General features: G+C 35.2%; 3 protein-coding genes across 4 annotated transcripts; 1 reads left to right on the plus strand and 2 right to left on the minus strand.

Annotated features, from left to right (window-relative positions):
• Positions 1-208: 208 nt before the first annotated feature.
• On the minus strand, positions 209-7727 carry LOC106142820 (major facilitator superfamily domain-containing protein 9). The gene is made up of 5 exons (XM_013344723.2): positions 7402-7727; positions 7002-7133; positions 5891-6020; positions 5406-5624; positions 209-1517 (listed from the first exon to the last, which is right to left on the minus strand). Exons 1-5 carry the CDS (start codon positions 7441-7443, stop codon positions 814-816), a joined length of 1227 nt encoding a protein of 408 aa, XP_013200177.2. The 5' UTR covers positions 7444-7727; the 3' UTR covers positions 209-813.
• Positions 7728-8561: 834 nt separating this feature from the next.
• LOC106142816 (complex III assembly factor LYRM7) lies at positions 8562-10031 on the plus strand. Of its 2 annotated transcripts, none has more exons than XM_013344720.2 (4): positions 8562-8775; positions 8852-9010; positions 9361-9442; positions 9713-10031. In XM_013344720.2, the coding sequence occupies exons 2-4, from the start codon at positions 8903-8905 to the stop codon at positions 9832-9834; spliced, it is 312 nt and encodes a 103-aa protein (XP_013200174.1). In that variant the 5' UTR covers positions 8562-8775; positions 8852-8902; the 3' UTR covers positions 9835-10031. The 2 variants fall into 2 exon arrangements, with proteins under 2 accessions (XP_013200174.1, XP_013200173.2); XM_013344719.2 differs by having other exon boundaries at positions 8564-8775; positions 8867-9010.
• Positions 10032-10120: 89 nt separating this feature from the next.
• On the minus strand, positions 10121-11538 carry LOC106142817 (NADH dehydrogenase [ubiquinone] 1 beta subcomplex subunit 2, mitochondrial). The gene is made up of 3 exons (XM_013344721.2): positions 11328-11538; positions 11076-11202; positions 10121-10286 (listed from the first exon to the last, which is right to left on the minus strand). The coding sequence occupies exons 1-3, from the start codon at positions 11423-11425 to the stop codon at positions 10203-10205; spliced, it is 309 nt and encodes a 102-aa protein (XP_013200175.1). The 5' UTR covers positions 11426-11538; the 3' UTR covers positions 10121-10202.
• Positions 11539-12030: the final 492 nt, after the last annotated feature.

Genomic DNA, 12030 nt, shown 5'->3' on the forward strand with positions numbered 1-12030 from the left:
CAGATACAAATTTGATATTAAACCATATTTTATCATGCTTAGGTACACATCAATTTGCTTGAATGTTCATTGTGTATTGTAGTGCCATTTCAATTGTATCTCAATTAAGTTTTAAATAGTTAACCGTTCCTACCTATTCCGCAATACAGGTAATCTCTCAATGAAAACATTATTTCAACAATTATAAATTTATTTTCAATTATTTTTATCAACAGAATATCATGAGCGTTCAATTACTTTACTACTTTTTACCAAAAAGAAAACAAATCTGATATAACGTCAAAACAAAGTATTAAATAATAAAACACACACGTTTCTAAAAAAAAATATACCCTACATTTTCAGTTAACAATAAAAACTCAAAAAGATATAATTTAAATTTTATAACTTTCCTCTATTTTCCAATACTATTATTACAAAAATGAAAATTTCTTATATTAACAGCCTTTAATCTTTATGCATAGTTTTATAATAAAAATACATTGTCATTTTAGTATGTTTGTACATTCACTAGAACGCACGCTTACACTGACACAGTCACGTATTGCGAAAACCTGCAACAACTTTGGGAAACAAATCTCCGTCCAAACTTCCGTAGTTTCAGAAGGTGGCAGAAGAAATAGTAACTTATATAACTCGCAACCCAACTAACTCAAAACGAAAGATAAAAAAGATAAGTGGAGAAAAAATTGCTGCAATACATAACTGACCGGAAGCATGAGAGCTAACGATATTATAAGAGCGAACTTAGTAGTATTCTTGCATTGTCCTAGAAAGTTTGCCCCTGTTGTTTTAATATATTCTGTATACAATTTAATCCACTTTCTGCCTCCTACTTCTGATAACAAAACTCATCGCAAATCCTAATAGCGCAGCAAATAATGAAGCATATGCAACATATTCTATTCCAACATACTCCCCTATCAACCCAGCTGTCATCGGAGCGACCACTCCCGCCAAAGATCTAACACTATTAGAAGCCCCTATTAACGTGCCTCTGTGGTCACCATCACATCTCTTTAATATCATTTCTAGTGTTACTAACCTACCCACAGCGTTACCTAAAGCTAAAGGAACCAACCACAGCACATAAAAATACACATTACCTGCCAATATCAAACCCATCAATGACAAACTTAACAATGCAAATATATGAAAATTTCTTAAACTGTAATCATGGTCCCTTTTGTAAAAACTATTAATATAACCAATAAAAAAACTCGACACAGAACCTACTGTACCTTGGAATGATATAACATAGCCAATATACTTTGGTGATAACTCAAAGGTTGTTTTCAGGTATAACTGGTAATTTGAGTAATATACTCCCATGGCGAAACCTACTAAAGCTTTAAATAGAAAAACGTCCCAATATATAGACCATTCTACTTTGTATAATTCAACTATGGACTGCTTAACACTACAGTACAAATATTGTACCAAGTCTTGTTTTGCTTCATTCTCTCTATTTCTACTTGTCCTTTTTATTCTATCTTGAGGTAGAAAATACACTAGACCTGAAACAGAAATAAAACATGAATAATTACCATTTAACATGTAAGACAAAAGAAAATGGTTACATTTTGTTTTACTCGATACACTCGTACAAATGTCAGATGTCCATAGACCAAATAAAAATATTTTTTACAATTTTTGTAGTAAATTCAAATTCAAAATTTTTATTTATTATTATTGAATACTTCATATCGCTTAATATCTTTTGGTTTCACAACATTGATTGACGTCAAAGTAGTACACAACCAATGCGTGTCTATCAATCCTTACTGCCTGCTGAGCCTGCTTTTGCCATTTTAATGTTTCTTAATTAATACCTCCGGGAAAAAAGCGTGATTTATGTATGTAATTTGTCACCAATATCAAAATTGTAAAAAAATATACATACATACATACATACATAAACTCACGCCTCTTTCCCGGAGGGGTAGGCAGAGACTACCTCTTTCCACTTGCCACGATCCCTGCATACTTCCTTTGCTTCATCCACATTCATAACTCTCTTCATGCAAGCTCGGCGGTTTCGGGCACTTTTGACCTGACCCTTCACCAGGACGTCCTTAATTTGATCAAGATATGTTCGTCTAGGTCTTCCCACCCCGACCTTTCCCTCCACACTCTCCTTGTATATCTGCTTAGTCAACCTGTTTTCATTCATCCTCTCCACATGACCGAACCATCTCAACATACCCTTTTCTATTCCTGTAACTACATCTTCTTTCACATCACAACATTCCCTTATCACGCTGTTCCTTATCCGGTCACTCAATTTCACACCCAACATACTCCTTAACGCTCTCATTTCCACTGCATTTATTCTGCTTTCGTGCTTCTTTTGCCATACCCAACTTTCACTCCCATACATTAATGTCGGGACCAACACGCCCCTGTGCACAGCCAGTCGAGCCTTTTTGGATAGTTTCTGACTGCTCATAAAGGCATGCAAAGCTCCATTCACCATGTTCCCCGCGTTCACTCTCCTTTCAATATCACTATCACACTTGCCATCTGATGTAAACTTTGATCCTAGATATACAAACTCTTTCACTTGCTCAACTTTTTCTCCTCCAATCAAAATATTACATGCTGTCATTTCTTTCTCCATTTCAAAAACCAGTGTTTTAGTTTTACTTACGTTCACTTTCATTCCTTTCTCTTTTAAAGCTTCATGCATACAGTTTACCATCTCCTGTAACTCCTCCGCTGATGACGCCAGTATAACCTGATCGTCGGCATAGAGCAGACATTTGACGAGTAATTCATTCATCCTTAATCCACTTTCAGACTCTTTCAAATCTGTCAAACAACTATCCATAAATAGGTTGAACAGCCACGGTGACGCAACACATCCCTGCCTAACACCTTTCTCAATCTTAAACCACTCAGTGTGCGCTCCGTTTATCCTGACACAAGCACTCGAATCCTCATAAAAGGATTTCAGTGCTCGTATCAAGAGACTGCTCACCCCATGCATAGAAAGTGCTGACCACAATTCATTCCTCTCAACTCTGTCATAGGCCTTTTCCAAATCCACGAATGTGCAATAGACTTTTTGACTCTTGGCCAAAAACTTTTCGGCTATGCACCGCAAAGAAAAGACCTGATCAGTACATCCCATTCCCTTTCGAAATCCCGCTTGAGCATCCCATATTTTGTCATCAGTTTCATTCCTGACTCTATTAATCAATACCTTAGCATACAATTTGCCGACGACGCTAAGCAGGCTTATACCACGATAATTTTTGCAGTCCAGTTGTGACCCTTTTCCTTTGTAAAGTGGCACAATAACAGCCTTACACCAATCTTTTGGTACTCGGCCGCTTCTCCAACACAAATTGAAAAGGCAGTACAACTGTCTAGCTACGACGCCTTTTCCTGCTTTAAGCATCTCGACCGACACTCTATCATACCCGGCAGCCTTACCCGCTTTCATACTCTTAAGTGCTTCCACAATTTCAAACATTTCAATTTCGCCTTCCATCTCATTCTCTTTTTCTTCGCTATAGCAGAACTCTTTCTTATTTTCTTCCTTTTTTTCAAATAAACTCTCAAAATAGTCCTTCCATATCTTTAGCACACATTCTTCTCCTTTCACAACGCTACCATCCTGGCATCTGATCCTAGTCAGCTCTCTGGTTATAGTTTTTCCTCGGGCTGACCTTACGGATTTCCAGAATACTTTCAGATTTGACTGAAAGTCTTCTGATAGCCTTTTATCAAAATCCTCTTTATACTCTTCTTTCTTTCTAATCACAGCTTTCTTAACCAAATCTTTCATTTTTTTATATTCCTTACGTGCTTCATTCACATCCTCATCTATAACCTCTTGCATTCTTAAGTTAGCTTTTGCTGCTAACAAATCCAGCCATGCTTTCTTCTTTAATCGCACAAGTTCTTGCACATCTTTACTCATCCACGCATTTTTGTGATTTTTCCCTTTCCTTCTTCTACTTACACCACACACTTCAACAGCTACTTTCACAATTCTTTCTTTAAATTCCTTCCATCCATCTTCAATATTGCTCCTCTCATCTAAATCTTCAATTTCATCCTTCAGTCTATTAATATACTTCTTACCTACATCCATATCTTGCAAATTTTCTACTTTCACTCTTTCCAAAGCGCTGGTTTGCTCCCTTACCCTGTGCCGCCAGCGATTGAAGATACCCCTTATCCGGGATATCACCAGTAAATGGTCCGAGTCAATGCCAGCACCGCGATATGCACGGGTATCCAGCACTTTGTTCTTCAATCTTTCATCTACAATCACAAAGTCTATCATACTTTTTAAAATACCTTCCACTCTTGTATAGGTGTGGATCTCTTTATGTTGAAACATTGAGTTCGACACAAAAAGATCCCACTCTAGACAAATTTCTAATACACTTCTTCCATTATCATTCACCTTTTCGTCACCAAACGCACCAAGCACCTTTTCATATCCATCACGCTTTACATCCACCCATCCATTAAAATCACCTAACATAATAATCTTCTCATTTGGCTTGGTAACTTTCAATACTTCTCTTACACTATTCCAGAACTCCTCGTTTTCGCTTTTTGCTGATGTTGTACCCCTCGAACCCACATCCCACGGTGCATAAACACCTAAAACGAAGATCCGAGTGATTCCAACTTTCAGCCTAATCCATAGAAGACGAGGGCTGACACACTCATACTCATTCACACACTCAGCCATTCGTGCAGAAAGGATTAGACCGACCCCTTGACAGCCTCGGCTGGTACTGGAAATTCCAGACCAATACGCCGTGTAAGGGCCGTGCTGCGTCGCGTCGCATCCTTTCCGCTTCGTTTCATTCACGCACAACACATCCAACCGTCTTTCACCCATCATCTGACATACTTCCTCAACTTTATCCTTCATTCCTCCTCTTACATTCATCGTCGCCGGGAACGAGACGTGATGGGGTGCGGACACCATCGCCGCCATTTAGGTGCTCTTTCAAAAAATTTGCATCCATGCGATTCCCACGAGACGCAAGGGAACAATTTTGTCCGCCCCAGCAGAGCCCCGCATGCCAGGGTAAGGCTAGCCATTACCTGGGGGTCGCCCAACCCCATGGCGGAAGTGGCACGCTCGAGACTAGGCTCGCCCCTAGCCATGCATCCATCGGCGCGGCAGACCTTAGATTGGCATTGGTAAAAAAATATTACTAGCAAATATATATTTAAAAATAAAAAAAAAAACATATTATCTAAGGGATTGGGGTTATAAACTTGTTTCCTCATGTAGCAACCTGTCACTATTTAAATTTCAATTCCATCATAAAACCATACAGCTGAAGGAAAATGACTTTTTTTTTTAGTCTTTTCAAGAATGTTGGTTGTTTCTACCCTACAAAGGATATAGATGCGACTAAATATTTTACCTGCATTTAATACAAAACAAATGCCAACAACAACAGCAATGAAAAGAAATCCGTTATCAGGGTCATCTTCCATAACATGACCTCCGATGACTGGACCCAGTGTGATACCAACACCTGATATGGCAGCCATTCTGCCATATATAGATGAATGCTTTTGTGTGTTTTTCTCATAGTCGGGCACTAAAGCCCTTGTTAGCATCTGAGTTTGTTTAAACAGACCTGAAATATGCAAAGTTACATTGAATTTATTTGTTTTGAATAATAATAATTTTAATATTTTATTAGATCAATTCCTCATTATGTTATTTTTAAGATTCTGAAAATGTTAGCATTAACTGATCATCATACTCATCATACATAGTATCAATGTGAATGTTTACGAGTATGTATGTTTGTTAGTCTTTCACACAAAAACTACTGAATGATTCATCATTGTATAATTATTGGAGCAAAGCTACTGGAAAAATCTTAATAACTTCACATACCTAACATTGCTCGAATTATTAATAAGACTACCACTGATGATGCCAAGCCTAAAAAAGTATAAGCAGCACCACTTATTAATAGTGTCATTATTAATATTTTCTTTCGTCCTTTAAGGTCGCTTAGACTTCCCTAGAAAGAAATAAAAAAACATATATTTAATACAAAATAATTGCTGATTCTTATTTGAAAAATTACTTTTACTAATAATAAAAGGAATTACATAGCTAGTAATTATAATTTATTATCATTCTAGTGCCTGTGGTTTCCAGCACTTAAGATTAGAACCGCTCCATATCATTTCCATGGATGTCGTAAAAGGTGACTTAGGGAAAGACTTGAAATTGGAATTATTCATGTAGGCATGGGCAAGTAACTGTCACTTTTTAAATCTCAATATTATTATAAAGCTAAACATGACCCTTCAGTCAACTCCAGACTGTTGGTTTTGGTTGGTTGGACCCGGCAAGGAACATAATAAATATATAAATAAATTTGGATCACGATAAACATGATCAATTAGAATAAAAACCATAATAATAAGTAAATAATGTATACAGGAAATTATAGAGACTAAGCTAGTCCCAAATTAAGTTCAAGGCATGTGTAATGGAATACAAGGAACATAATAAATATATAAATAAATTTGGATCACAATAAACATGATCAATTAGAATAAAAGCCATAATAATAAGTAAATAATGTATACAGAAAATTATAGAGACTGAGCTAGTCCCAAAGTAAGTTCAAGGCATGTGTAATGGAATACAAGGAACATAATCAATATATAAATAAATTTGGATCACAATAAGCATGATCAAAACTCAATTAGAATAAAAGCCATAATAATAAGTAAATAATGTATACAGGAAATTATATGTAGAGACTGAGCTAGTCCCAAAGTAAGTTCAAGGCATGTGTCATGGAATACTACTAAATAAACATCCATGACCAAAACCAATTAGAACAAGCTTTTTTCTAATCATACCCTGGTCAGGATGCCTGAAACTTTCAGTGTCAGGCAAACCTGTGCCACAAAAGGTTATATGGAAATGCCATCTTCTATTCTAAGATAAATATGTAAAGTACAAAAACACTTAAATATTTCCTTACTATTAGTGGGCCAGAGCCAAGTTGGAACCCAGCATAAATAGAGCCAAGTAATCCAACATCTATGTGATTTGCCCCCATTTTCCGGGCATGGCTTGCTATTAGAGGTATAATGGCACCCACAGCTAATAAATCCTGAAAATAAAATTTTTCCATAATAACACTTTAGCTGAAAGGATGTCCCCAACAAACAGCACTTGTGTACAACAGTTTTATGTATGTGAATAATACTAACTAGTTTTATTACTACATGTTAAAAAAGTGAAAGCGTGTTTGTTTGTCCTTCTTTCTCGTCAACACCAATAAATGGAGTGTGGAAAGTACATTGCTCTATTATCGCAAGCTGAGCCAGGGGTGAAAGCTATTATTTAAATAAATGAAAGAAATAAATACAATGCCTTACCAAGAATGCGACAGCTTGAAGTAAACAAATTGCTAAACTCATCCTGAATAAAAATGTTAGATGCAATTTTAAAGTAACCTAAATGGTTTTGGTTTCAACTTTACTTTTGTTTCTGCTGCATGTTAAAAACTTTAAAATTTAACTTGTTACGGTTTTTTTGTTATTTCGGTAATTATTTTTATGGGTACCAGTTATTGTAAAAGTCTGATTTTTTTGTCTGTCTGTTTTGTTTTGATAAGGTTTTGCTCAAAGATATTAATTTATGAGTTTTGATCTTGTTTTGATTTGTTGTACGTTGTATGTACACACAAGTTGAGTGTCAAATACAAAAATCACGATCAGACAGTGGGAGTAGGTAATTTTTTTCTTCTATGTAGCTTAACCCATTAAATGCAATTAAACAGATACAAAAAAAATGATAGAAATATTAAGCAGTGCGGCGGACGTGCTAAAATTAAGACTCACGAGTCTCAATGCAACCTAAGTGTAACTTAATATACGGATTAGTAATACGATTCATATTACTAATCCGTGTATAATTTGGTGTCTAAAATAAAGTTAATTCTAAATATAAATAATAGCTACTATCTATAAACATTTGGAAGAAGGAAAACACTGATCAAGAAATTCTAACATCACGTTAACTACAGGTGACTTTTAATTCAACTGCATAAATTTAAATGTTAAGTGTACTCATCTAAAGGATATTTAAAAACGTTAAAAGAAAAATATCGGTTTATATTTCAGAAAATACGAAAGGAAATAAAAGTCTCAAAATCAACGATCCTTAATACGTAATAATCACCCCGGCCGGCGGAAAAGCACACAATTCATTCAGCTGAGCGATCTTGACAACTCTGTACTTTACTTGATCTTGATTGAATTAAAGCAGGTTGACTGAGCAGATATACAAGGAGAGTGTGGAAGGAAAGGTCGGAGTGGAAAGACCTAGACGAACGTATCTTCATCAAAAACACGAGGATGTGCGACATGACATGAAATAAAGAGAATCGGCTCGGCGATGCTCTGAGAAGCGGCGTCTTGCGCGTGCAGACATCATTTAACGACACGCCACATCTTGAAATTGACAGAGACAAGTGACAATACAAAGTGACAACAAAACTAACATTTGACATTGACATAAATTTTTAATTTTGACTTTTTTATTTCATTCATATTTACCTATTTCTGAATTTTCTACTCTAGACTTATTCTGCGTTTTTCTTCTCCTACTCACAGTGAGTAGGAGAAGTTCCTGAGCTTAGTTTGGACTATTTTACATTATTATCGTCTAAAGAATCCATGTATTCACAACTAAGTGCGTAGTCATCCAATTACATATTATAACCCAGTATGAGCAGTCTTCGAAGTTCAGTGAGTACAAACTAGCCAAATTCGCAGTAGGTATTACAGTAATCTTTACAACAAAAACTTCATTATTATAAAACAGTATATATGATTTCAGGTTCTTAACACCTTTAAAAAGTTGCATCGTACAAGAATGAAAATATTTTCAGGAGATGAGAGAGCTTTGACTGCAGCTAGATTAAAGATAAATGAAGAATTCAACAAAAATAAACATGTTAAAGAAGAGGATGCTATAAAAGCAGTACGTCTATCGTTTTAATTTTATCTTTTTCGAAAGAATTGTCACTTTTCCACTCTCATTGTAAATTCCTAGCTTTGCATTCATTTAATCAAGCTGAAACAATATGGAGAAAATCGCCAGTAGCACACATGCTTTTTGCTTTTGTTGTGCTCCTTATGAAGACAAGAACACACCAAGAATTTGTTACAGACTGCTTAGAATTTATGTAAATAATAAAAAAATTGATAATTTTTGTATTAAAATAAAGGAACCTGTAAATGTTAATGAACAAGGATTCATGAACATTTCTGAATCAACCTTCAGGAAAGTGGTGTTTGTATGTGTATAGTAATTGTACATTATATTTTCAGATGATTAAACTTGCTGAAGATGTTGAAAGAGAACTGAGAACTCAAGTTATACAGGCTCGAGAAATAAAACCAGGTGTATTCGGTATGCATTTTGTCTGTCGCTAATAAACTTTCGGTATATACATTCATATAATTTGGAATTAATTAAGTTACATGCAAATGCCATGCCAATTTGCGAATAATTTTAATTTAAAATAAAAATGTTCTTAAAGTTAGTTATGAATGTTTGTAGGTAACAACAGTCTACATTTTTTTGTAGATGAATTTAAAGGTTACAGCTAAAAGCAAATATACTTTTTCTTTGATTTAAAATTGATAATGATTGAACTAAATATTTATTTTTAAATTTCAGAGGCAAAAGTAAATGAAGATACTGTTATGTTGGATAATGTACCATTTGATGAACATGCTGTAATTGAGAATTCTCCCAAAAGTAGAAGATCATGTTGTCAAAGTGAATCAAAATCTAAATAAAATGGATTGCAGAGCCTATGATGCTTTAAAACACTGGACAGAATTTATATTATACATAAACACATTTCATCATAGGTATTCAAAGATGTGTAGCTCATGTAGTACTTAAGAAAAGTTTTAGTTAATAATAATATCCTAGTCTTTTGCTTGTATTTTCAATATGTAGTTATTCTAATATAATATATTTCAAATCTAAATTTTTTGTTGTGTATAAAATCAGCTCCCTGAATAAGCATGGCCAGCATATTATGCTTTCTCTGAGAGAGTAAAAAATGAAATTAAGTAATTAAATCATAAAATTTATTTATTTTACATATTAACAACTTCAGACTAAAATAAATTAGTGTTCATTACAATCAATTCACAAACTACTTCAGTGGGCCTACAGAATCTGGAGGGATTCCCAATTCCTCATCTGTATATTCAATAGGATCTACATATGGCCATTCACCCTGAAAAGAAGGACATTATTACAACTCATCCATAAAATTACTCAAAGCCCTGTGCAAATGGTAGTCATTTATAGCCTAATTAATATTATCCTCTTGGTATTACTCCTTGTTGTGTCTTCTAACTAAGGTGAAACTTAATGGAAACCAGAATAATAAAAATAGAAAGGACATGTACCTGAAACATGTCTTGCATACACAGTTTTTGGCACAGTTGTAAAGCTGACAAATAAATTGAGAGGAAAAAGATTACAAAATTGTGTAAATTGCCATGTTACATTTATCATATAGTATCGTTAAGTTAGTATCTCATAACACAAGTTTCGAACTTACTTCGAGGCTAACTCAATCTGTGTAATTACACAGATTGAGTTATTAAGGACAAATTTGTCCCGTATATATTTATTTATTTATTTATTTATCATCTCTACAATCTTTTCTCTTGTAAGATATTTTAGATTTTATGGTGACTCTCTATCCACATATAGAGCAAAAACATAATGATCTTAAGCGCCTCAATAAAAAATCCACCTATCATGATTTTAATAATTCTTTCAGAATTAAAGATTGTTTCTTTCTGTTAAAAAATTATCATTATTACCATATTTGTTTAGTTGTTTGTTCCATGCCAAAAGAAAAATAAAAACTTATTTTCCAGGAAATACTTAAAGGTAATTTTTTTTTGCTGGCTAGCCAGGAGGAAAATATAGTATCTTTCACACTCATACTAAAAGACAAGTGTATAAAAATGAAAAAAATAGTAGGTACTCTCTTACTCAATTAAATACGTACAAAGACATGTTCCGGCTCAGTCGCTAAATGGTATAATATCCAATACCAACACAATCCTCCCATGATATTCGACGCGATTATCGCTCTTTTTGATGGCAACGGCGGTGGGACACGATACGACCATACACTGAAAAGATTTACATTGGTTATCTACGTCTAAGTCGGATAGCAATTATCAAACAGATTTTTACCACTAAATAATTCTCTGACTGACAAAAGCTAGCTAATTCATGTTATGACATAACGACATACCCATGGCCTGCGTTTCTTTTTGTTTGTTTCGCATTTTCTCCGATGTTTTTTAGTGTTCGTATTAATAAAGCCCTTGAGACAAGGTTCTTAGTTATCATTTTTATAAAACTTGAGAAGTATTTTCAAAATATAGCACCAAGAAATGTAAAACCAAAACAATTTCCCGAAAAATCTTAACTCGTTTCAATTTCAACTAGTGTTGCGTTGACGATCGATCGATAACATCGTTATTTGTATAGTATCGATAGAACTGTGGCGATATATATACGCCACACGTCACAACAATAAAAAATAAAATCAGTGCAAAACCTAAATCGCGCAAGCAAAGATTTCACGGATTGGAGCATATATACAATCTCTGACACAGCATCGTCGGGGCCGCGGTTCTTCAGGCCTAGTTCTCCGTGGTTTTCATCTGATGTCTGGCACGACGTCGGGAATCAGCATCGAAGCGGGCGCTTCCTGGCTGAAATTTTAGGCGGTGCCCGTTAAAACGAGCAGGTCCTTGGGACGTGTACTTACACAAAAGATGCGCGGGATTTGTTTTCGTCTCGCGAGTCGACTCTGCGGGCTGTGAGGCCGGCGAGCGTTTTCAGCGGAGTAGAGAAAACAAACATAGGCAGGCTTAGCCTGGCGGTAGATCTTCCCTATGGTGGCGGTCGAGCCGAAACATCGCTTCCGCTACAGAACAATCGATTGTGTC

This window comes from Amyelois transitella, chromosome 9 (genome assembly GCF_032362555.1).
Source record: "Amyelois transitella isolate CPQ chromosome 9, ilAmyTran1.1, whole genome shotgun sequence".
Lineage (NCBI taxonomy): Eukaryota > Metazoa > Arthropoda > Insecta > Lepidoptera > Pyralidae > Amyelois > Amyelois transitella.

Bases quoted from the DNA above. Each gene is read 5' to 3' on its own strand.
- LOC106142820 (XM_013344723.2), bottom strand. From the start codon at position 7,443: ATGAGTTTAGCAATTTGTTTACTTCAAGCTGTCGCATTCTTG. The intron at 5,625-5,890 runs GTATGTGAAGTT...TGCATATTTCAG, and splicing joins AATAATTCGAGCAATGTTAG to GTCTGTTTAAACAAACTCAG. The intron at 1,518-5,405 runs GTAAAATATTTA...TTTCTGTTTCAG, and splicing joins TTGTTTTGTATTAAATGCAG to GTCTAGTGTATTTTCTACCT.
- LOC106142816 (XM_013344719.2), top strand. From the start codon at position 8,755: ATGAGCAGTCTTCGAAGTTCA. The intron at 8,776-8,866 runs GTGAGTACAAAC...ATATGATTTCAG, and splicing joins TGAGCAGTCTTCGAAGTTCA to GTTCTTAACACCTTTAAAAA. The intron at 9,011-9,360 runs GTACGTCTATCG...TTATATTTTCAG, and splicing joins AAGAGGATGCTATAAAAGCA to ATGATTAAACTTGCTGAAGA.
- LOC106142817 (XM_013344721.2), bottom strand. From the start codon at position 11,425: ATGATAACTAAGAACCTTGTCTCAAGGGCTTTATTAATACGAACACTA. The intron at 11,203-11,327 runs GTATGTCGTTAT...AAATCTTTTCAG, and splicing joins AAAAGAAACGCAGGCCATGG to TGTATGGTCGTATCGTGTCC. The intron at 10,287-11,075 runs GTACGTATTTAA...CCTTCTTTTCAG, and splicing joins CTGAGCCGGAACATGTCTTT to GGTGAATGGCCATATGTAGA.